General features: G+C 33.4%; 1 protein-coding gene across 1 annotated transcript in view; it reads left to right on the forward strand.

Annotated features, from left to right (window-relative positions):
* The first annotated feature begins 1,392 nt into the window (after window positions 1-1,392).
* The window catches only part of LOC144256538 (uncharacterized), a 28,644-nt gene continuing 4,913 nt past the window's right edge, over window positions 1,393-25,123 (forward strand). Inside the window, 2 exon segments of the mRNA XM_077801651.1 lie at window positions 1,393-1,502; window positions 21,581-21,707. Coding sequence (XP_077657777.1) covers window positions 1,443-1,502; window positions 21,581-21,707 — 187 coding nt within the window. The 5' untranslated portion in view covers window positions 1,393-1,442.

Below are 25,123 nucleotides of genomic sequence, written 5' to 3' on the forward strand. Positions count from 1 at the left end.
TCAATAGTCTTATATCTTACTGTATCCATTTCCTACCTTGTGCATGACCACTTTGAGATCCCCTCCATCAAAACATCAGTAGTCCAAAGTGATCAGAATGGGGGTAAAATATGCAGAATATTAAAGGTCAGTTACACAACAAGAAAGTTATAAAAAGTGGGCTTCATTTAAAGGTGAAAATAAAAAGAAAATCTTTAGACTTCACTAGTTAAAATAAAGGATCCAAAATTTATGAGTCTCAATAATTTGAATTATACCTGTGAGTCACTTTTTTTGGGGAAAGGATATAAGGACATTGCTAATGAGTTTAAAGCTCAAACTGTTTTTTTTATGAGACAAAAAACAGAAAAATTTTAAAAAACATTAAATTGTAATATCCTTTTCATAAAAAATGCATATTTATTCACAAATTGCTTTAACCTTATAAACAGTTATAAGTGTCAGTACAGTTCTCTCTGGGCTAGGTCCTATTATTGGGAGAAAACTTTACCTTAAAATAACCCCATACAGAGGCATTTAATGCAATTAACAGGACATCAAATAATAATAATAATAATAATAATAATAATAATAATAATAATTGATGTGTGGGGGATTTCAGGGTTGTGAAACATAGCTGTAATATAAGTTACTTGAAAAGCCATCACAGGAGAATTTTAAACACTGTCTGAAGACATATATGTAAATATTATTTATAAAAAGTGTTTATGGGTTCTGTAGTCAGGGTGCACAAGTCCAATACACAGTCTTTTTGTTTTCTTGAATATTTTTGTTGTAGATGGACACACTACCATTAGTAATTTGTTGGTTGGTTGGTTTTTTAACGTGGTGCTGGGTGTTCAACCCAGTACCTCTCCTAGGGAAGCACTCTACCACTGAACCATAACCCTAAGCCCCCAAATCCTTTACTTAATTCATTTTTTTTGGCGGGAGTGTATGTGTGTAGTGCAGGACATTGAATCCATGGCCTTATATAAGCAAAACAAGCACTCTGCTGACTAACCTATATCCTCCGCCCTGATCTGTAGTCTTTTTTTTTTATAAAAACAAAAAAAAAAGCAAGAAAGTGTACTCCTACAGTACACAGCACCGCACCTTTGTTTGCAGGTCTCAGCAAGGATTGAACCCGGGGCTCACGCATGCCAGGCGAGCGCGTTACCGTCTGAGCCACACCCCGAGTGCTTGTTTTGTGGTCTTCTAACAGTGACAATGGAGCAGCCTGTCATTCAGACTTTGATTCTGCGCCCACTTGGCTGAGGTTGGAAGCAGTGCCTGAAGCCTTGGCCAATCAGTCTCTTAGGCGAGAACTGTCCAATCCTGGTGCAGCTGGTGATGAGGGGGTGGGCTTCCACGAACTTCCATTCCCTTCACGTCCGGAGCGGCCATTTTTTCAATCTTTTTTAGGCTTTCTGTCCTGCATCCGGAGCCCAGGTTTCTGTGCTATGGAGAAGCTGAAAACAAACCACAGGGAGACCGCTGAGAACCCTGAAAGCCAGGAAATGGTAAGTGTGCCTTGTTATCCTGAGACTGCGTAGGAAGGTGGCTTAAGGCTGACAGGAGTGGCAATGGTGGAAACTGGCAGTCATGGCTAGAGACTTCTGGTCCTCTCCAGAGTCTTGTGGCCAGAGGGTCTCTCTGTGGTAGCTTAGCCTTCACCTCCCTCTTACTAGTCTAGTGAGGCTTACATCAGCAGTTGAAAACCTGGGCATTTTGTTCCATAATTGTATGGTGTTTTCAGCTTCTTTCTAAAGCCCTTTGTGGGCTTCCATGTCCCATGAGTCCAGCATGACTCCAGATTGCATAGTGAAGACTGAGATAATTATCAGGAGAGGACCCCAAATCCATTTGTTGTACTCATGCATGAGATAGGCTGTTGATTTTAGGGCTTGTTACTCATAAGGGTTTGTTTGTTTGTTTGTGTGTTGTTATCTTTTTGGTAGCATAAATTCAACTCAGAGGTGTTCATTCACTGATTCACATTCCCACCCCTTTTAAAAATATTTTTTTTAGAGACAAGGTCCCTTTGAATTTCTTAGGGCCTCACAAATTTGATGATGCTGGCTTTTAACTCATTCTCTTCATGAGTCCTGAGATTTTTAAATGTAGGGGAAGCAGTATCTCAAATCCAGAACAGACATCAGAAATCCAGAACTTCAGTTTAGCTCTCCATAGGTCTCAGAATAAACCCCTAGTTTTCTAGCTCTCTGTTCACACATCCAAAACTAGGATTCTCGGTTCACAGTGAATAAGTATAAAATAGAATAGATAGTATAATAAACCATGTAATGTGGATAATGGGTCTCACTCAAACACACCTGGCCACTAACTGAAAGATATGTTAATTAGCACCATTAAGTCCTATTTTAAATGTGAAAGAGTTGGCTGGGGCTGGGGACGTGGCTCAAGTGGTAGCGTGCTCGCCTGGCATGCATGCGGCCGGGTTCGATCCTCAGCAACACATACAAACAAAAGATGTTGTGTCCGCAGAAATCTAATAAATAAATAAATAAAAAAATTAGTTTGGGAGATTTTTTTTTTAAAAAAAAGAAAGGGCTGGAGATGTGGCTCAGCGGTAGCGCGCTCGCCCGGGTTCGATCCTCAGCACCACATACCAACAAAGATGTTGTGTCCGCCGAGAACTAAAAAATAAATATTAAAAATTCTCTCTCTCTCTCTCTCCTCTCTCACTCTCTCTTAAAAAAAAAATGTGAAAGACCTTGAAGCCCACTTGTGGGAACAATTCAACAAAGTCCTTTGTCCCAGAGGTGATTCCTGATTGAATTTGAAGATAAAAGAATTGGTCACAGAAAGAATGAAAGTGAACCCCTGTGGTAGTCAGGATGCCTTTTCCAAAGCCTATTCTAAATGCATTATGCTCCACACTCTGCCCAAAACCATTAGTAAACTTCTAAGATGGCACATCAAGATGAGTTTTTTTTTTTTTTTTTTCCTGGTATCATTCCTCATATCACATAGTGGGAATTCTATTTCTTAGATTTTTTTTCTTCAAAATTAATGAGACAAGCACCCAGATGCAATTGGCAAACTGAGAAATTTTGGTTCATCTCAAAACTCCACTTTCAGCATTATCAATCATTATTTTTTCATGTTTTATTTCAATTGGATGCATCATTTATGTTTTTCTACAGGAAATGAAGGGCATTTTTAAAAGAGTTTAATTTATCATTCTGAGATTTTCACATCATGAGAAGCAGAATAAAATTAGGTGACATTAAAAAGAATGAATCTCTCCTAAATGAGGTTTATGTGTCCCAATTAATAAATTTTAAAAACTGTAATGGGTCATCCATTGATGTTTTATTTATTTATTAATGTATTTGTTTGTTTACTTATTTATGGCCAGACCATTTTATTAAAATAACCCACAGAAGGGGCTGGGGTTGTGGCTGAGCTATAGAGCACTCACCTAGCATGTGAAAGGTCCTGGTTTGGATCCTCAGCACCACATAAAAATAAATAAATAAATAACCCACAGAAACATTCCAAACATTTTAGGAAACTCTTTTCCTGCCTGGTGTGGCAGGAAAAATAAAAGTGGGACTAACTTGAATTTAAATTACATGAAAGTTCAATCTCTCTCTCTCTCTCTCTCTCTCTCTCTCTCTCTCTCTCTCTCTCTCTACTGGGGATTGACCCCAGGGCCTCATGCTTAGAAGGCAAGCACTCTAGAAGCTGAGCTATTTACTCAGCCTCATTTTTTTTCAGAGGGCGGGGGAGAGACCAGGGATTGAAGTCAGGGGCACTCTACCACTGAGCTACATTCCTACCCTTATTTTGTATTTTACTTAGAGACAGGGTTTGAGTTGCTTAGTGCCTCACCATTGCTGAGACCAGTTTTGAATTCATGTTCCTTGTGTTTCAGTCTTGTAAACAGCTGATATTACAAGCATGCACCACCATGCCTGGCCAATTTCAATCTTATGGGCTAAAGTACACAGCAAATTAGATCAAAGTCCATGTCAATAACTCGGTACATTATTTAAATATATATATTCTCTTAGTTGTTGATAGACCTATATTTTATTTACTTATATGTGGAGCTGAGAATTGAACCCAGTGCCTCACATGTGCCAGACAAGTGAGCTACCACTGAGCCCCAGCCCCAGCCCCAGCCCCCTGGAATATTTTTTGTGGGGGATATTGGATTGAACTCAGGAACACTTGACGACTAAGACACATCCCCAGGGTTTTTTTTGTTGTTGTTTGTTTGTTTTCTTTCTTTTTTTTGACTTTATTTAGAGACAAGATCTCACTGAGTTTCTTAGCACCTCATTTTTGCTAAGGCTGGCTTTGAACTTTTGATACATCTTCCTCAGCCTTTTCAGCAACTGGGATTACAGGCTTGCACCAACACACCCAGCCCCTGGAACATTTTTAATACATCTGTTTTACATAGATTTTAACCAGTAGCCTTAACTTTTTTCTATATATGTTTGATTTGAATCCATAACCCAGAAATCAGTGAAACAGAATCTATTTTTTATCTCTAACACTTCTTTCAATTATGACAGTGTCTGAGTTAAGATTCCCCTTAAAGAATCTACTATATGTTGTGTTCTCATTCTGACCTCCCATATGACCTAGTTCTGAGTTTTAGAATATCTGAAACAAGGTTTCCAGAGATTCCAATTTTTTTTGGAATATTTAGAAAACACCACTCTCTGAGTCTTGCCTTCTAGGGACCATTTTGAATTTTAAGTGTGTAGCTTCTGAAGGGATGGACTAATAGGATGCTTTGCAGCTGGAAGGCATTTCTGATATACTTTCTATCTAAAAGGTACTTCATTTGTTTCCTTTTATTAGATACTGTGAATAAAGATACAATGAAAATAGACACGTGGCAATATCTTTAGCAAAAGGATTCAAATTCCTTTATATATATATCCAAAGTTGTTACTAGTGGATTGTATGACATTTTTTTTTTAACCAAGAATTATTATTTATATCTTTTAATTTATTTAAATACTGGAGATTAACCCCAGGGCACTTTACCATTGTGCTACATACCCAATCTCCAACACTTTTATTTATTTATTTATTTTTGAGAGAGGGTTTCACTGAGTTTCTTAGGACCTTGCCAAGTTCTTGAGGCTGGACTTTAACTTGAGAATAAACCCCTAGTTTTCTACCTCTTATCCTCCTAAGCCACTGGGAGTTCAGGCATGTAGAATTTTGCACTGCTATCCCAAATTATTACTAGTGGATTATGTGGCATTTTTATTTTGGGCTTTTAAAGAACCTTAACACTTTTATAAAAAATATATTTATTGGTTTTATATTGTCATCAATATTTTTACATATTTGTGTACCCTGGAACCCCTATTAATTATGAGATATTTACTTGGTTTTGTTTGGTTTGGTGCTGAATATTGAACCCAGGGGTACATACCACTGAGACACATCCACATTACTTTTTATGTTATATTTTGAGACAGGCTCTCACTAAGTTGATTGTAGCCTTGTTATGTTAATGAGGCTGTCTTTGAACTAACAATTCTCCTGCATCATTTTTCATAGCTTCTAGAATTTCAGGCATATGCCACCATACATGACAATTTTAGATTTTTATAATAACCATTCCAACATTTTCTGCATAGGCTGCAGAAAATTTATTTGATTAATGCATTAAATCCCTGAGGCAAGTTTATGTGAAGTAGCCAATGTAGGAATGTTGTGTAAAGATTAGCAAGGATTGTGGAATGTGATAGACATTATTATCTAAAGTACATATATGAAGATAGGAATTGATGTGAACATACTTATGATGTGAACATACATATGAAAAATTGTTCTATATGTGCAATAAGAATTGTGATGCATTCTGCTGTCATGTATTTAAAAAATAAAACCAAATTAAAGATTTCTTTATATGTATTGCTGAGAATCAAACTCAGTGCTTTGCACATGCTTGCAAAGTAGTCTACCGCTGAGACACAACTCCAGTCCATGTACCCAGCTTTTTATACTCTCTTTGTAGTAGTCAGAAACAACTTTAAAAATTGCATTTATATCACTTTTCCTAGTACAGTAATGTATTACTAACTAAACTTATTCTTAGTATTTTTTTTTTAAATAATCTAATGGATGACTGTTATTTTTTTCCAGAGATTATTTTATCACTTCTTTAGGGCTTGGTGAAGGGTCTTCTTTTTTTCAGAATGTAGATGTCTCCTATTATCAAATGGTTCCATGCTAAGTGTGTTGAAAATAATGATTCTAAAAGTTTACAATTCACACATTTTCAAGACTATAGGGGAAAGGGAAAGGACAATATTCACAACCAAGAAACCATTTCCCATGGAAGCATAGTATCAGTGTCCAACCTGGAGTGTAATCCAGATCTTTCAGTGATAAGGTTTTTTAAGAACTACAAATGTAGGTTTTTGGGATCCTCTAAAGTACACTGAATGGCTTTAAATCATTTACTCTTCTTCAAAATAAAATTTCTACTACCTACTTAAATAATAAAGCACTATGAATGAGAAAGGTGAATGAGACTTAAGTTCTTTGGAGGTACTAAGATTGACCTTTAATTATAGTTTATAAATAGTCAAATAAGAAGGGCCTTAGAGTTGTCTCATCTTTTCCAACGCATGATATGGAATACTTAGATGAACTGACATGAAATAATGAAAATGCATTTCAGGGAAGTGATATCACAGAAATTTTCAGGGTAGAATCTTGGAAATGTGGGAAAATATATTCATATACATATGCATTTCTATTGAAAAAATAAGTGATAAATACATGAGTATGAGAGTAAATTCAGTGTGCCTCATGCATTGTATGTTGAAGGTAATGATAAAGGAGTAACTGAGGGATCCAGAACTCTATAATTGTGGGAGATAGTAATAGCAATTTAGAAAAAGAAAATATAGTTAAATCCCTTTAGATTTGCCTCTGTCCTCTGTTCTTCTTATAAATTTAATTCTGTCAAATGAGATTATGTGGGTATGGTTCTCTCTGAATTTATGTTTTCTCTTGTTTTTAGGATTTTGTCAGCTATGTCATGTAAAGCCCTGTCCTAAACTCACTTTGGGGCTCTTTTACCACCTGTTCTGGACTGCAGAGCAGAGACTCACCTCACTCATTCTGTGCAATGAATTGACTTTTGTCAATCTTTGCAAACAATGGTAGGGAGAACAAGGATATTGGAGGTCTTTTATATTCTATAATATGGTTGTCAGACCCTGTGGGTTAAAGGGTAGTTTCTTGCTATGTTAGAAACACCTTCCCTATGAGAAGGGTTTATCTATATTTTATGTTTTGGAAGCCCCATAAACACAGAAGAGAAGCATTTATGGTCACAAACCAAGGAATGCCAGAAGCCATTAGATGTGAGAAAATACAAAAAAAAAAAAAATCTTAGAGCTTTCAGAGGTAAAAAGTTTATTTCTGTTTTCTGTAAGAAAACTAAAATTTCTCTTTGGCCTGACAATATTTTGATGTTTTAAACTTGCTTGCAATTTCTACCTGTGTTTTGAATTCACCTATGCCTGGCTATCCCTTACCAGATATCAACCCTCTCTAAAACCTTACTGGTGCCTCATAAATCCTGGCTCCCACTGACCAAAATACAATTCTCTCTAAATCTCAGTGGCAGCTCATAAATTCTAATGTCTGAAGCTGAATTTATTCCCTCCCTTGAAATGTTAGCCTTGTAGATCCTTAACCAGCTATCTGCCTTTGTATTATGATTTTCAAAATCTTGTTAACTGTAAGGACCTTAGACACCCACCTCCTTTGTAACCTTTTGTGCTGTAAAAACTTTTTCCTGAAGATCAAGGGGATGATCTCTAGCATGGGATCTTGTAAGAGAGAGTCCTGGCCAGCTTTTGTGTACACAATACAATCTTGATTTAATTTGATTTAAAATTTGAGTTGGTGGTCTTTTCTTTGTGTTTTGGTTCAACATTAACCTTTTTTTTTTTAACTTCACTGTAAATAAAACCAAAGAACACAACAAAACTCCTGTAAATGAGCCAGGTGCATAATAATAGTCATTCTTTCCTGAAAGCACAGTAGTCATTAAAGAAATAATATAAGCTTAAAAATTAAAAGATAGCTCAAATATCAAGGGAGTTTAGGAGTTAGAAATTTTTTTTTCTTTCAGAATATAGGTAGTAAAATAGGGAAAAAGAAAATGTGAAGTATAAATATTAAATAATATGCGAAAAAAATCACCAAAATATTTATTACAAAAAAAATCATATCTACAGAAATGGTTCAAAAGAAGCAGTCTTTTTGTCAGGGAATAAACATTTGGACAGGAATGGAAGTTTTGGTTCTCTTTTTAAGTAGTTTTACTCATAGTGAATAATCTTTACACTATTTCTGCATTTTACTGGTTGGAATTAATTATAATTCATATATCTGTGAAAAAGGTACTGAATGCAGAAAAATATTATTGCTCATGTTTAAATCACCTACATTATTTGATCTTTCCCTTTTTAAACTAAAAATCTGCATAAAACCATCTCTTAATAAATATCTCTATCTCTGTATATTAGCAGCAACTGAGTTATAAAATTTGCTATGATAACTTGTCTCTTCATGTACTTAAAGACTATAAATTTGCTGCTTAGCTTTTAGGTATAATTTTTTATAGTGTTCTCTAGTTATTTACGTCTCTGTGCCAAGTTTTATACCAAGCTCTTAGTATGTGCCTTAATTACTCTGTGTAGCAATGTAGGATCCATGTCTTATTTGTGACAGTTTGTTCCCAGAACTGTGTCTAAAGGGAAATATGTACAAGATGATTATTCAGGAAAAAAAAAATCTACCTAATATTATATTTTATTTTATATTTATTTATATATTTATGTACACACATTATTTTTATTATTTAGAAACACAGTTTGGTCTTAAACTACACTGATTCTAGTGTATTTTAGTATGAATTGGTTGTGAAAAACAAACTAATGAGACTTTTCTCTTTGTTGTTTGGTGATTTCTGCAACCTCAGGAACCTAGTGAATAATGGCAGAAATAAATAAGTAATTCTCTAGTTTGAGGCAGAATCATCAAACTAGATGATGTTTTGCTTCTGCTTTCTATCTTGATCATTAGACACATACCTTTAAATTTACATGGAACACTTTTGGAATTCTGTTCTGTTAGTTCTTAAAAAAAATCAAAGAAAGTGAAAAATAATGTAGGAAAGGTAAATGATTAATTTAAAACAATTCAATTCTTAAAATAAATAATTTTTTTAAATTACAAAAAATTCTAAAAAGTTAGAAAAGTTAAAAGATTTAGAAATAGCCTAAGGCAACTTCTCTTTTGCTCAGGACAGTAGACTATATCTCCAACTCATTCCTCTCTAGAATTGGACTGTGTGCAAATATGAAAAAGAAAAGTACTAAGATGCCCCACATGGCTTATAAGTTTTAAAATCCTGACAGGAGCTCAAATCTGCCATTTTTCTACTTTACAAAATACAAAATCTTAAATTTGTATACTTAACAAACATTTGCAGAAGTGTAATTTAAAATGACCTAAAAAAATGAAAAAATCATTGAAGGACTGACCCACTGAACATGAGGGACTTATAGTATTGAAGCCCTTATATTAAATGTCTTTTTATCATTGTCAAAATTTTCCACGTTTATATTATCAATATATTAATCAAAATTTTTATGCATTTAATAACAAATAGCTTAGTTCCTGTTTTACTCAGTCTTTTAAAAAATTAGTAATAATTAATATTAATAATTTAATGCTCATGCTTGTTAAAGTATGAAACATATACTTTAAAAGCTATGGCTATAGCAAGTGAAAAATCCAGCCTAATTTCCTCTTAAGATTGGAAGCCATCTCATCACAAAGGCATGAAAAGTTAATTTCTGCTTCATTATAAATTACTGTGATTTGTAAACTTGCTTGAAATGCCTGCCAGAGCCTTGAACTCACCCATGTCTGGTTTTCCCCAATGAGATAACAACCCTCCCTGAAACTTTAGTGATGACTCATAAATTCTGGCTTTCCCTGACCAAATAACAACTCACTTTGAAACTTTAGTGGTGCATCATAAATTCTGATGTTGTGATCTAAACTTACTCCCTAAGTGCTAAACCATTTAGACCATTAACCTACTACATTCCTTTGTATTATGCTTGTCAAAATCCTGTTGTCCATGTAAGGTATCAAACACCCCCATTTTGCAAATTTTTGTGCTATGAAACTGCAGTCCTAGAGAACTGGAGTGCTGTCTTCTTTTCCCATGGGTTTCAGGAGAGACTGTTATGCTCAAATGCAGGACCCCCAAAAGACCACCAGAGACCAAGATAGATGTATGCAGCAAATAGGTGTTTATTGTGAGCTAGCTCAGTCCTCCACACACACAGCAACTGGTGGCTTAGAGGCCCTGAGCCCGGGGTTTGCAGCAGTTTTATACACTCTTTGGGGAAGGCAGGTACCCCACATACATCATAACATCTCTTAGCAAATCATCACACACCTTGGGAAAATCATAAACAACTCTAAAACATGATTAGCATATTCACTGGCGTTAACAAGTTGGGTTAATTAAGGGTGATTGGTTAGTACAAGATGGGGATTCATTTGAACAGATTGGTACAAATAATTATGTTTCTTTTTTCCTTTTTTTTTTATACTGTGTTTCTAATAAAAATGTTCTCAGCTCCAAACCTATATTTCCCATGTCCAGCTCTGTTTAAAATATGATATAGATAATTGTATTTGATAATTTATAAAGGAGAGTTGAGAATATCTCTTGCTTGTGTCTCCCTTCCTTAGAAACTGAACCAGAACTGTTTTGGTCCTGAAAATGGAGGACCATAACCAATCAGATATATTAAAAAAAAAAAGTTGATTGATTGTATATTCTCTTCTCTGTTCAGATCCTTGGCCCATTTCTTGATTGGGTTATTATTATTATCATCATCATCATCATTATTTGCTTAGTTTTTTGTTTTCTTTATGTACCCTAGAGATTAGTGCTCTATCTGATGTGTGAGAAGTAAAATATTCCTCCTAAAATGTAGGCTCTGTCTTCACCTCATGGATTGTTTCTTTTGCTGAGAATAAACTTTTTAGTTTGATTCTATCCCATTTATTGATTATTTGTTTTAATTCTTGTGCTATCAGTGTCTTATTATAGAAATTGGGGCCTTGCCGGGGTCCTGCCCTAGCAGGGTCCAGGGAGTCCTGAAGGATGAATGGCGTCGGCAAAAAGATGAGACAGGAGTTGTTCTGTTCGAGCAATCTCCAGAGAGAGAGCTAAAGCCGCTTTCTCTGGGTCCCCTTTTATTACAATTTTTCTCATCATTATAGATTCACAATACATCATTAATTATATAATTTAAAACTTTGCCAAGACATGACATTTCCTTAACCATGATTGAGGGTACATTAATTTACATTTTTCCAGGATGTGACCTTCAGTTATATAATTATTAAAAGTACAGAATCATTAATAAAATATGTCACTAATTTACATTCTTCAGATTTTCCCAAGATTTACTATTTTTCCGAAGATATGTTATTTTCTTATTAACTAATGCCAAACTACGTAACCAGACTCTAATAAGTCTCCTAACCAATCATTGACCTAAAGTGCACTTGTACTTTATTTTTAATCTAAAATTCCCATCTAAAAAAGTCCCTTTAAATCTTATATTTAAAATATCCTAAAGTTTATGAATCATCCTTAAAACATATCAGAAACCTATACAACTAAAGACTTAAGAATTTCTAAACTTAAGAATCTAAATAAAATAATATTTCTAACATTATTCTAAAACTGTGTCTTATAAAGCTATTTTAATTAATTTCTAAATTTATTCTCATAAAACTGGTTGAGCTGCTTTCTCAAAGAGTTTCTTTGTTTCTCAGTCAAGGTACACTAGTTCTCAAAGAGTTTGTTTCTCAGCCAAGGTGCACTAGTTCTCATGACCTTTCAGAGGATGATTGTTGTCCGTTAGTAGGTTTGTCCACAATGTACTAAGATAGAAGAATAGCCTTTTACTTTGTCCTTGATATGCTGAGGGGTGGTAGAACAGCCTCCAAGGCATGAACTACCTGTTATGTTCTAGCCATCTGAAATTTAATTTGTTTGGCCTCCTGTGAGAAACATAAGCATGAAAATGCAAAGTCCCAATTACATAAAAAAGGGTCTCATGGTTTCGGTTACCCACCAACCAGCATGGCTTTTCCAGCATTCATCCTCACTGTGACCCTGTCAAGACAGTGGGAGAGCAGCTTTGCCAACACTTTTTCTCACTGTGACCCTGTCAAGACAGTGAGTGGGGGATCGCCTTCACCAGGGCCTAATCCCACATGATGAAGATTAGAGCCTGTGTTCAATTCCATTAGACATAGAGTATCTGGTTTAATTCCTAGGTTCTTGATACACTTGAGTTGAGTTTTGTGCATGGTGAGAGATAGTGGTTTGTTGAAGAGGCTATCTTTTCTCCAGTGCATGTTTTGACACCTTTGTCTAATATATAATAATTATAATTTTGTGGGTAATCTCTGTGACCTCTATTCTGTACTATTCGTCTGTAGTCTTTTTTTTTTTTTTTTCCAAATGCAATGCTGTTTTTGTTGCAATTGCTCTGTAGTATAGTTTAAGGTCTGGTATAGTGGTGATGCCACCTGCATCAATCTTTCTGCTAAGGATTGCTTTAGCTATTCTTGGTCTCTTATTTTTCCAGATAAATTTCAAGATTGCTTTTTATATTTCTATGAGGAATGCCATTAGGATTTTGATCAGAATTGCAGTAAATCTGTATAGTGCTTTTGGTAGCATTGCCATTTTGATAATATTAATTGTGCCTATTCATGAGCAAAGTAGATCTTTCCATCTTCTAAGGTCTTTTTTGATTTTTTTCTTTAGGGTTCTGTAGTTTTCCCTGTATAGACCCTTCACCTCTTTCATTAAGTTGATTCCCAAGTATCTTTTTGGGTTTTTTCTGAAAGTATTGTAAATGGGGTAGTTTTCTTCATTTCTTTCTCAGAAGATTTTCACTGATATACAGAAATGTCTTTGATTTATGGGTGTTAATTTTATACCCTGCTACTTTGCTAAATTTATTTACTAGTTTAGAAGTTTTCTGATGGAGCTTTTTGAGTCTTCTAGGTATATAATAATATCTGGCATTTGCAGGTAAATGGATAGCATTGGAGAAGATTATGCTAAGTGATGTTAGCCAATTCAAAAAAAATGCCAAATATGAGGAGCTGATTCATAATGGGGTAGGGAAGGGGAGCATGAGAGAAATAGATGGATTCTCAATAAAGAAGAGGGGTGGGAGGAAAAGAATGGGGGCAGGGGATTAGCAAGAATGGTGGAATGTGATAGAGACCATCATCAAAAGTACATGTTCGAAGTCACAAATTTGTACCACCATACTTTATATGCAACCAGAGATATGAAAAATTGTGTTCTATACATGGAATAAGAATTTTAATGCTTCTGTTGTCATTTATTTAAAAAAATCGATAAAAATATGAAAAAAGTGTTCATAAATTATATACATTAAATATGTGCATGTTATATATAGAATATATGCATATATATACACATACTCATATATATATATGCACATATATGTTTATATATAGATCTAGGGAAAGGCAAGTCTCTTTCCTGAATTTTTAAAAATCAATTTACTAATTTGTTCTAACTTGCTAATAGAGCAGAATGCATTTCACTTCATAGTACACAAATGGAGCACAAAATTTTATTTTTCTTGTTGTACAGAATGTATAGTTACAAAACCCATGTAACTCTACTTTGTGTACAACAAGATTTTCATCTCATTCCACCATCTTACCTACCTCTATACCATCTCCCATCACCTCCCTCCACTTTGTCTTATTCAAAGTTTCTTCATTTCTTTCATGCTACCTTTCACTTCCCTCATTGTGGATCACCACCAACTTAGCAGAGAAAACATTAGGTCTTTGGTTTAGGGGGATTGGCTTACTTGCCTTAACATGATATTCTCCAACCCTTAAGAAAAGAAAATGTTATAGACAGGCCATTGGGTCTAAGGCCATGTCATAAAATAAGAAATATACCATTAATCAATTTAAATAATAAACTGAAATCTTTGGATCTGGGGAAAATACACACACACACACACACACACACACACACACGCACACACACACACCATATACTTTCTGGTTAAATCTCCTTGCTGTCAATCAGGGCAGTTTCTCTCTAGTTTATATCTCAGGAGAAATATTGGTTAAAAAAAATGTATCTTTCACCTGTAGCATAAAAAGAAGTGATCATGTCCTTCATCTTCCTGAACTCAGGACAAGCATTACTCTTAAATATGGTTATGTGAACTGAGATTTTCTGTAGTCTTGACATAGTTTTTGAGGGTGCTGTTCCAAAAATACATATACTTTATTAGTAATATTTTAAATACATAATGGTAATTTTCACATAGTGGAAATTTTGGGTTATACTATAAAATTCAATTTTTACTATTTTTATATGAATTCTAAAAAAATAATTGTCTTTCTACCTCATATAATTTTAATGCTCAATCTGTTTCCATACAAGAGAAGTGAACTAAAATTTTACGGGATTGTCACTGTATTATTTCCATCCATAAATAATGTATTTACATGTATAATCTACAAATTCAAAAGGCCTCATATACAAGTTTAAATGCAAATACTTTTCTGGGTTGGCTAGATTTTACTTCTCCAAGGATACCTTGCCTTAAATTTGCTGCAGCCTGAGGATCTGGATTTCAATTTCCAGAGCCTCAAAATAAATAAATAAATAAATGTACAGACAAGATCCTACAATTGTGACACCATTTATTTCTGGATTTAAGGTTATGTCCTGTCTCTCAAAAAACTCACTAGGCTCAAATTGAGCATATGAAGACATAAGTTGTGTCCAGTCGGGAGCCCTTATATAAGTATTGTCCAATCTACACATTTCAGTAAAGAGAAGCAAGTTTTGATCATCTGGTGTAAAGTCTGCCAGAGTGGGTATCCATTTCTAGGCTCCCTCACTTATGTTCAGTGCACCTGATTTTTTCTCCTGTGTAAGTACTTTGTGATTTATAGAGAGGACATGCGGTTCCTAAAACTACAGTAAATGATGAGTGTGCAGTGAAATCCTGAGACTGGATGGTGAGTCTGGTTGAAACTGGCTGCACTGACTATGGTGGGAACTGGCAATGGTGGACTAGAATCCCTGGTGTAATCTTTGGTTTCTGCAGTCCTGCGTCTTCTGAGAAAGGTCAACTATGAGTCTCCACTGGCCAGTCAACTGGACCATATATTAACAGTAGACCCGGAAGTCCTATGTATCCTATAGAATATCTTCAGCCCTACCTTAAATTCTATGTGAGAACATTTGTGGCAATATTTCCGAATCTTCTCAGATTGTGTTGTGGATTCTGGAGTGGGGAGATCATCACAATCACAACTCCATGTATTTTTTCCTCCAGGAGGGCGGTGAGATACTCTATAGGTATCTCAGTTTTTCTTTCCTCCTGAATTCATTCTCCTTCTTTTTGGAGATTGTGGTATTGTGGATTGAGCCAGAGGTATTGTACCACTTAGCTACATACCTGGTAGGTTTTTTTTTTTTTTTTTTTTTTTATCTTCAGACAGTTGCTGAGTGTGATTTTTAAATTTGTGCACTAGTATTGTGAGTTGTATTTATATATAAAACTTTAGCTTCCTGTTCAATGACAACTTCCCCCTTTCCCAGTATTATCAGTTACATTTTTGCAGTATTATCAGTTACTTTACCCATCTTATATTTCAAATGAACATGGTATTTTCAATTGTTATACCAAAACTGGATGAGACTTTAAAGTATTTTTTTTTCTCTCTGAGTGCAATGATGCATGCATATTAATTCCAGAGACTCAAGTGCCTAAGTCAGTAAGATTTCAGTTTCAAGGTAAGCATCAGGAACTTAGGTAGACCAATTAGACAATTAGAAAAACCTGTCTCGAAATTTTAAAACATGGCTGGGTACGTAGGCCAGAATTAACATGCTCCTGTTTCAAATCCCAGTACCATAGAAAAAAAAATCAAAAGCAAATTTTTTTGTTGTTGTTGTTGTTTATGAGCATTTTACATGATTGAAAAGTAAAGAAGAATTGCTTGATCTTGGAAAAATCATGTGTTTCTATTCTTCCTTTGTGTCTCCAAAGGCAGACAACCTGTCAGAGTGTCTTTATGCTCAGATTTCCTTTTGTGGAATGTATATGAGAGCATTCTCATTCCCTACTCTGATATTTTTCTGGAACTGTGTTTCAGAACTATGTAATATGAGGACCCCACAGCTGGCAAATCTAATGTCTCTCGTAAGTCCAGACCAGTACTTGGGGCTTTTCTTGTTCAAGAGCAGTATAAATGTAGACAGCTTAGTTTCTCAAAGAAGTAACTGAGAGAACTCTCAACTTCCAGTTTTTTAAATGTCTTCACTAATTTTATAGTCTAGCACAGTGTTTCTTTCTTCCATATTCATATAATTGGAGTACTACTTACTCTTCCACTTTTTCAGAGTAACCATTCTAACAGCTGTTCTCAAGCTGCAGAAGATCTTATAGTTGGCTGGTGCACTAAAATTCTGATGCAAGCTTTTTAAATTCCAGGGTGCCTTATGCTCACTGGAAAAAAAATTGATGTACACCTATTTTAGAAATAAAGAGGGATCTGTGATTGTAACCATTTTTCTTCACTCATATTTGAGATTTTAGCCCATTACAATGTTTGCACACCAATGTGAAACCACTCCTTTTTGATCTAGGGAGATTTGCACCTGCACAGTTACCAGTGCTTTCAATGCTTTGAGGTTTTAGTTATAGTCCATTGTATGGAAAAAGTTAATATCAGGACAAATTACTTACAAAAATAATTGGTTAGGTCTGGTGTTATTAGTAAAGTGGGCTGGGTGAGAGAGCTCAGGAAGTGCTAAACTGCCACTTTGGATTTCAGTGGTGGTCTGTATTTCCCTGTTAATTTTTTGGTACTGTCTAGATAAAAGTTCAACTGTCAGCAACAGCTATTTGCAATTTTAGAGAATGTTGGCAAATCCCTCTAAGGGATTAAGGGGTTCCCTTAAGATTTAACACCTCTTCCCCTCTGGTCTAATGGAAAAAAGCCCATGGATCTTGCATGGCCATAGAAAACCACTTATTTTTCCCCCCTGGAGTTGATACTCATGCATATCTTATTCCTTCCTCTGTGTGTACAGATAAATTAGCATTCAAACTACAGGCAATTTAGAGTTAAATAATATATTTCAAATTCAAATCAATCTTCCTTTATTTATATTAACACTGGATTCAGGCATTTCGTTCCAGTAATTTTGCATATTGCTCAAATCAGGAAAATCTTCAAGTGCATTCTACTCATCTCTTGGTAGATTTTTTTTTCCAGTTTTCCAATGTGTGTGCCTCTAATTCCTTTACAGTTTTAAGAAGGACTGAATACAGGAGTATATATTTATTTGGTGTATCCATAAATGGAGGGAGATTTATATTCTGCTTTTATTTATTTTTATTTTATTTTTTAAAAATTATCTCTTTATATCTGCTATTTGGTGGATGCTTGTGTATAATACCAATGTCACACACATTCTGCACACAAGTCCCTTCTTGTGATCTATGCCTTTTATTCTAACATCTACCTTGAGGTTCGATTGTAGCATTCACTCACATTAAATATTTTATTGATATGTTTTGATTTATATACTTATAATAATTAACAATAAAAAGATATTTGCATACATATGAATTGCCCTATGTACTTTTCTATATTGTGATTTCTTTATGTTAAAATTACTATACTCTTGTAATATTATAACATGCATTAGTGTCAGGTAATGATCACTAGTACATTTGCTCTTATTTTTGTTTTTTAATATTTATTTTTCAGTTTTCGGCAGACACAACATCTTTGTTTGTATGTGGTGCTAAGGATTGAACCCGGGCTGCATGCATGCCAGGCGAGCGCACTACTGCTTGAGCCACATCCCCAGCTCACACTTGCTCTTATATATGAGAGAGTTCTTACCTAATTTTATATACATTTATCTTTCCAGGAAAATTTTAGAAGTTTTTGCTTTGATTTCTTCTTTAACAAAAAGTAAAGAATGGTAAAATTTTGACCAGTTATTATTAAAGGGTACCTTGGGGAAAATGATAATTTTTATAATAGTTTTATCCTTTGTAAATATGTTGAGTATTTGAGTCTTTTATGTTCTTTTCTGTATTTTTATTTTCTCAAATACTGCATATTCCGTTTGTAAACATACTTGCGAATGAAATGCAACATTCATGTGATATCAACATAAAACATACATGGTATTTTATAGTATTTGTCAAACTGGATATAATACATCAACAAAAATTCTAGCTCCTAGAATTTACAGTTTACAAAATTTAATAATTATTTCTTCCTCTTTAGCCATGCCCCTTGGTCTCACCTCTGGAAGAATATGGCTGTATTCTCATGTACAGTTGCTGTAATTTTAGTCTCTGTTTCCTGTGTGGGTGTATCATATACATTTTATTACAAAACAGTTTCTACAAATGGATAATAAAAGCTTAATTATTATTTTCTCTTTTGTGAATGCATTTATTCCACATATTCATCAATGCTATTTAATTCATCTATATGTGATTTTATTCAATGTTACCTAATTTCTAAAGATTTTGAGTTTTTATAATTATTGAACACTTAGATGTATCCTTTTTAAAGTGACTCTTCAAGAACTTTTTCTGTTTTTCTTTTGCAATCTGTATTATTTCTTCTTCTTATAAGCGTTTGATTATATGTGAGGAAAATAGGATTTTTTTTATTACCTTGTCAGTTTTGCACCTTTTAATGTAATCATTTGATGAATATATTTTTTTGTATTAATATTTTGTAATTCATAAGTTTAAGCCTATTCTATAATTTTGAAAAAAAACTATTTTTTTTTTTGTGATATTAAGGATTCAACCAAAGTGTCTTAATGCTGAGCATATGCTCAGCTCTGTTTTAAATTTTGTTTCTATGGGGTTTGCTCAATTTCTTTAGTTGGCCTTAAATTTTGAACTTTATGCCTTAGACTCCAGAATAGTAGATATTTCAGGTGTGAACCACCATATGAACCCTATCTTTTGTATGTAAACTTTTGAGCTTTGTACTTTCTTAAATATTTCAGTATTATTTATTAATAACTTATATTCACCATTTAGTGTGTCAAAATATGTTGTTATGTTTTATGAGTGAAGGGATAAAATAGCATTTTATTATTGCACTGTTTTCCCAATATCCTAGCATGTTTTAAAAGTTTTGTTGTTGGTGTTTTCTGTAGTTCCACCATTTATTTTATTATGAGGTTTACCCTGATTGATTTTACTTCATAACATCAATCATATGGCATCATGGTATTTTGGAAAACAGTAGACTTTATGTACAGTCATGGATCTCGCAAATATTTTAGCCATGTACTAGTCTATACCATCTAGATTCTGTCCTTGCACTCAGGGAATTGGAAAATTGCACAAGATTCTTAGGATAAATTTTCCAGAGTGTATTTCCATAAAGTGAGAAATCATTATATTTGCCTATATTTGCAATTATACACTGTATAATTGATATAATTTTTATTTGTTGAATTTTCAAATTTGCTAGTGCTTTCTTTTTTAATTGTATCTGCTTTTTTTTTTTTTTTTTTGTACTGAATATTGAACCCAGGGGTGCTTAACAATAAAGCCACATCCTCAGTCCTTTTTTTTATATTTTATTTAGAGACAGAGTTGCTAAGTGCCTCACTAAGTAGCTCAATACAATATATATAAGACAATATTATATATAATATTGTCTTAGAATTTATGATCCTTTTTTCTTATCCTCCTCAGTCACTGGAACTACAGTTGTCCATCACTAGACTGGGCTCATTTGCTTTTTAAAAGCACCAACATTGATATTGGTAACTCTGTGTTATGTTTATCTTTAATAGCTTCTAATTTTGCTCTTTTGCTTAAGACTTTCTTTACTTTTAGTTTTTAAATTTTACTTTTTATTGGGATGGATAATTCGATAATAAATTCTAATCATTTATGTTTTATTTTCACCTCAGGTATAGATGAATTCCAATTTTTGCAGCTGTATGGAGGTCTAAGTGAAACATAATAACCTGTATGGATATTGTTAAAGAAATGGAACCACAATTTTACCCAGTTTTTCGACTGCACTGTATATGACCAAAGGACATAAAATCAGCATACTACATTGACACAATCACATTAATGTTTATAGCAGCACAATTCACAATAGTTAAGCTATAAAACCAACCATTCAATGATGAATTAGTCCATTCAATGATGACAGGATAAAAAACTATTGCTTATGTACACAATAAACTATGAATCAGCCATAAAGAAGAATGACTTTATGACATTTGCCAGGAAATGGATGAATCTGGAGATTTTATGCTAAGTAAAACAAACCATTTCTTTAAAACCAAAGGTTGAAAGTTTTTTGCTGATATGTGAAATCTAAAGCTCATAAAGTGGGGAAGGGAAAGAAAAGAAGATCAGTAGGTTGCACAATAGTAAACAAAAAATAAATAAATGAATAAATAAAAGGGACAGGGATAGAAATATAAAATATATATCTCTAAGTGAATCCTACCATTGTATCCACCAACAAGAACAGAATTTTTATTAGGATAAGATATATTCCATGCTTGCATAATACCATAAAAATCAATTTTACTGTCAAGTAGAACTAGAAAGAACCAATAAAATAAAAAACAAATTATATTTGTTTGAAGAGCTCTATGTATATTCTATATAAGTATCATACAATATAAACATCAATCAAAGTTTATATATATATGAACTTTATATATAAAGTTCATATATATATAGTATGTTAAAAATCTTAAATTATAAAAAGGAAAATTCAAATTTATATATATATATATATATATATTATGTTAAAATGTTAAATTATAAAAAGGAAAATTTAAACAGGACTGTTGTTGCTATTTTTATATTAATAACATACATAAATACTATAAAATGTTTCAACTTAAATAAACTATTAAATATTTCCATTAAGTGGTCTGTCTACCTTGTTACATTTCAAAATTTTTCTTATACCATTGGTATTGGAATTACTAGAGATCTCACTACACATTCAAAACAGCCAACTCTATCAGAGAAATAACAAATAAGATTCTACACATTAGTAAATCTCTGATTAGTGGTTGTACAATTAAAATTTGAGGATTTCCTTTCTTAATTACCATAATTTTCTCATCTGAATAATATACATAATTTAGATCATGATATAGAAAATTAGAAAGTATATATTTTTAGGGTAATGCCTGAGTTTTATATTGTGTTTCATAAATGTGGAGTATATATACTTTTTTGAACTTAAATCACTTTTTCTGCAGAAGTAGATAATAGTATCATGGTGTTCCAAAACACCACCTACATGATAGTCTACTAACTCTCATTTCAACTTCAATTACATTACAGACTGTGCAAATGTTCATGTGGTCAATGTGTTATTTATTTGCCTATTCTTATTCTTATTTTAGGAACTGTTAACATTCAGGGATGTAGTCATTGATTTTACTGAAGAGGAGTGGGAATACCTTCAGCCTACTCAGAAAAATTTATATCGAGATGTGATGCTAGAGAACTATAGAAACTTGGCCTTCCTGGGTAAGTTTGATTTCCCTTTAAAATTTTTAATTAATTATTATTATTTAATTTACTTCCGTTGCAGAGTATCTTCTGGGAACTTCTCAATAAGAATGAGTTTCAGATTTTTGTTTCAAAGAAAAAGGGCATTTTTATACAGATATTTTACTCTCTCTCTCTCTCTCTCTCTCTATATATATATATATATATATAATTTTACTCTTTAATCTGTCTCTTTCTTTGTGTGTTATACATCCTTCACTTTAGATATGTAGTACCTAGTATAATTTAGTGATGTAAACTATTGTAGACTACACATAGCAGGGGACACAGTTGAGTCATTCAAATGTCAAGGAGAAAACCAAACTAAAAAATGTTGAAAGAGTAGTTATCCAGCAGAATAAATTTTCAGAAGCTTAGGTTTATTTATTTTGATTGTAATCATTGAGTACATACTGCCCTATATTTATCACATTTTCAAATTCCTTGTTGTTCTCTATTTTCTTCTTTAGTGATGTCCCAGTTTATTCAGATTAACCACTAAAACTTACCTTTTGTTGTGAGGGACAGCATGATCTGTTTCAAATCCTCTTGTGAGGAAGCCTTTAAAGAAGAAAATAGAAGAGAGAGACACACACACAGTGAAAGGGGGAAAAAAAAAAAAAAACCTGGCCACCCCTCTTAACAGCTGCACATATAATACCCCAAAATTACATAGCTTCTGATACCATGACTACATTCTAACCCAGTGTTTCTTTAACCCCAAGTGCTAGATTACCAAGATTGGGTACAGTTAATACAAACAAAGAGCCCCTTCTCCCTGAGGACATTACCACAGAAACTAGATAGTGCACCTGTAGAGTTGTCTTAATAGCTTCAGGGAGAAACTGCTGGGCATTACAATTGTGGGACTCAGGGTGCCAGTTACCATCACCCCCACACTTTCCTGTCTATTTCCAAGGTCAGAATACCTAATAACTCCCCTCTTTTTAAAGGCCTTTTGAATAAATAATATTACTTATCTCCTTAATGCTGATGGGGGCAAAAAATAGGGTAGGCATAGACAACAGCAAGTTCCAACATCAGTAAACATCCACCTATGAATATTTTTGACCCAGATGAAATTGAGTAAACATGAAGTTAGCTATTCCAACAAGTCTAAACATCCATCATCTTGTTGAACCTTCTTAAATATATCTTTAAGGTAATATAAGTCTTTTGAAATAAAATTACTATTATAACTTAAATTGAAGGAACACATGTTATTAAACTTCTGATATCCTTTATGATGTAACAATAACACAAAATCAATTGCAGCATGATTGTCAAGTATGGCTTGACAATGTTGTTTTTGTTCTTCATTAAGCCTATTTACATCCATGGAGGCATGATTAATACTGTTTATGATAGCACAGGCGAGTTTCATAGTAGTTTGCACAACTATTGAATCATTACAGTTTTTATCAAGAGGAATAGACCTTTTATGAATAAATTCCACAGGATGGTGACCTATTAAATACTTTGTGGATGGTAAGGACACATTATTCTGCTAAGACAACAATGAATACTATGAGACATTTTTACAGGTATATAACAATTTCATGCAAGTGAGTCAAGATATTGTAATGGGTTCTAGAAGTAAAGGATCTGACAGTACTGAATTTCCCACAGCTGATGTACAAAACACAGAGCAACATTGTTATTAAGACTAAAGCTTTTACAGAGTTTTGTGTGAGTTTAGCAATCAAAGAAGTAACAAAATTATCTAGAGTACATTCTAACCCCATTTTAGCCAACACCTGTTGAGCTGAGGCTGTTAATGGTTTTATACCCCCCCAAGTAACTAGAATTCAAGTATCTTGGGGTCCTCTTTTAATGTATCTCCTCTTTTGAGAATGATTATTTTCTTGTTTGGATGGACTCTTCTCATCCAGGGTTAAATGAAACTTGGAGATCAGCTTGTGAAGTCCCTGATGTTCATTTATAATTGCTATTTTTCATACATGAAGCTAGAGTCCAAACAGGACATGTTGGCATGTGATCAAAGGCATAGGATCTTGTCATGCTGGTGAGGTGGAACCTCATATATTACATAATTTTTTGGTAATGGCTGTTTGAGAATAAAATGTCTATTCAATGCAGATGACCAATTTTGAGTACTTACTTTATGTTGTATATTGAGCACATTAACTGTAAATAAAATGATATTTAATACATATTAATATAAGAGAGGCTAGATCTTTGTTTCTGTTTTAAAAGGCAAGTATTAGGATACAATTTGCTCACTCAACCAAAGCTCGACCAAAAGAATTATGAGAAATTTCATGATTTAAAACTGTATCTCATTGATTAAAACTTGTGCAAAAGGATGAGATGTAAAGGCAGGGGCATTATTCATCTTTAAACAAATAGGGCCTCTAAGAGCAGATCATGCTTGGTTTCTTTCCATGCTCTCTGCTGGAACTGACTTGACATTTTCTTTTTTTAAATTCAATTCTGTTAGTAAATTTTTTTTCTTTTGTTTTGTGTTTTGCAATAATGCATTAGTAATCATAAATATTTTGAAGTGAATAAATCATTATACTTCTACTTTGTAATTTTTTATATTTTTGTTTTTTTCTATTTTGATTACTGATTTAATTTCTGGATCATTTTTTTTATTGTGGCATGCTTGGATTCTTTTCACACTATATATGTATATGTATATGTATATATATATATATCTTTGACTATAATATCAATCCTACACAAAACGCAGTGATTTTTAATTTTTATAGTATTTTACAATTTGCTTAGACTTGTCTTAAACTTGGTACTGCTTGATAAGCCTCTCCCATATTGGTACAATTTCAGATTTGCACACTAGAAATGCCCCTCTCATTTTTTTCTTAAGGAATTATTCACATAAACATTGTGCTCATTGATGTTAATATTTTTTAATTTCACTCTCTAAACTTTTAAAAATAGTTATTTAGTTTTCTTTGAGTAATTCATAACTTTCAGTATCCTAATGTTAAATTCTTAATGTTTTTTTTTTTCTTTTTTTGTCACTTGGATTTAGCCATGCTTCTCGTTTATATTTGCTGTACTATTTTTTATTTGTTTATTAAAGAAGCCATCAGTAGATTATATAGTCCATTTTTCGGAAAAAAGTATAAAAACTTTTTAATAAATAAAAATAGGCAAGAACAGTGCTGCATCATTGTAATATTTGCTAATTGGGAGGCCATGCAAAAGTAATTCATGTTTGAGAGAAGTCACAGAAATTTAGAAACAGCATGGCTCAAACAATTTTAAAAAGACTTGTGTTGTAGTTCGTGATATAGAATTTTTGGAGTAATCTCAAGCATTACACATGAAACATTAAAAGTTGGATGACCTAAAGACCCAGAATTTCCAGTACTAAATATGTATCCATGAATAATTAAATCTGAAAA

This window comes from Urocitellus parryii, chromosome 8, assembly GCF_045843805.1.
Source record: "Urocitellus parryii isolate mUroPar1 chromosome 8, mUroPar1.hap1, whole genome shotgun sequence".
Lineage (NCBI taxonomy): Eukaryota > Metazoa > Chordata > Mammalia > Rodentia > Sciuridae > Urocitellus > Urocitellus parryii.